Source organism: Etheostoma spectabile, chromosome 20 (assembly GCF_008692095.1).
Source record: "Etheostoma spectabile isolate EspeVRDwgs_2016 chromosome 20, UIUC_Espe_1.0, whole genome shotgun sequence".
NCBI lineage: Eukaryota > Metazoa > Chordata > Actinopteri > Perciformes > Percidae > Etheostoma > Etheostoma spectabile.
In genome coordinates this window covers 25,006,757-25,008,343 of record NC_045752.1, presented here as the reverse complement: position 1 = coordinate 25,008,343, position 1,587 = coordinate 25,006,757, and the positions used below count along the sequence as shown (strand labels likewise).

Genomic DNA, 1,587 nt, shown 5'->3' with positions numbered 1-1,587 from the left:
ACAAAGGCTGTCAGTTGAATGGCGTTTGAGCTGACGTCAGCAATCAAACAATCATAGATAGCTACAACGTTTATGAAATGATTCCCATCTTCTGTTATTGTTTGTAATGAGAAAAGTTTTATGGATTTCACAAATTTCAGTATGACACGCTATGCCGTAAACCGTTTAAATCTGAGCATGCATAACACAAGGGAAGACAGAAAAACAGACTACCACAATAAAACAGGAAACAGAACTAAATTCAAAACCATAACACCACCTCTCTGTATGCAGGGGCATTTTGGCCTTATAAGATAGGACAGCTGCAGACAGAAAAGTGGGGAAGGGTAGGACATGCAGCAAAGGGCACAGGTTGGATTTGAACCCTGGGCTGCTGCAGTAAGGGCTGAGCCTTGTTACATGGGGGTGCACTCTACCAGGTGAGCTACCAGGGTGCCGCTCTATTTATCTATCTTGATAAGGAAATACCTCTGGGTCTTTCTTGGTTTTTCAGTTCAAAACAGAATAATGTCAAAAAGGAATTTGCAAAAACCAATGCAATTTAATGTTAAAACAAACACAGTCAAACAAACAGCTCCTTTCAAATTAGCTGAATCTCTCATTTTTATTTTGATGTAACAGCTAGCAGTGTTATTTTTGTATATACATTATGAAAATAATCTGTTCAAAGATATAGGCATAGCCCATTTTAATGATGAGAGTGATGTATGCACTCTGGGAGTAAACTTGAATCCCTATTTTTCATCTCCTTAGGTGAAACTTGGCTGTGAGGCACCCAACTCCAAAGTGGTGAAGGTTCCTGATGGCCACCAGTGGAGTAGCAGCATCTGTAATGGAACTAATATGCCACCTGGTGCCAGGAACGCATATGGAGATGAGTGTCAGCTTCTGGATTTTGAGTCCTCAGACCGCCCTCTAGTGGTCAACTTTGGCTCAGCCACCTGACCCCCGTTCATCAACCACCTGCCAGCTTTCAGGCAGTTGGTGGAGGACTTCAGTGATGTAGCTGATTTCCTGTTAGTGTACATTGATGAGGCACACCCGTCTGATGGCTGGGTGGCCCCTCCTATGGGCCCTTGCTCCTTCGATGTCCGGAAACACAAGAACCTGGAGGAGAGGTTGGGAGCGGCACGGAAACTCATTGAGCACTTTTCCCTGCCACCGCAGTGTCAGTTGGTGGCCGACTGCATGGACAACAATGCTAATGTGGCTTATGGGGTGTCAAATGAACGGGTGTGTATAGTCCAACAGAGAAAGATTGCCTACCTGGGCGGTAAGGGTCCTTTTTTTTACAATCTGAAGGATGTGCAGCAGTGGCTGGAAGAGAGCTTCGGTAAACGGTAGGAGTAAGGAAGGACAAGTACAGAGGAGGACATGTTCCATATTTCAATGAGGAAATACAAGATCCTTCGGCTTGTATATGCATAAAGTCAAAATCAAAAGCTGTAATGAATTAAGTTCCAAAATTCTGGAGCAACTTCTTTTACTAACTTTTTGAACACATGTTAAAGCTGTGGTGCATAGTTTCTGTCTCCCCCGTGAGAAATTCTAAGTAATGACAACAAAACTGTCACTCATCCCCCCCCC

At 43.8% G+C, this 1,587-nt stretch overlaps 1 protein-coding gene across 1 annotated transcript in view; it reads left to right on the top strand.

The window, feature by feature from the left end:
* dio2 (iodothyronine deiodinase 2) overlaps positions 1 to 1,587 on the top strand; it is a 19,415-nt gene extending 17,828 nt beyond the window's left edge. The window contains exon 2 of the mRNA XM_032501202.1: positions 754 to 1,587. Coding sequence (XP_032357093.1) covers positions 754 to 1,344 — 591 coding nt within the window. The 3' untranslated portion in view covers positions 1,345 to 1,587. The remainder of the gene's footprint in view (positions 1 to 753) is intronic.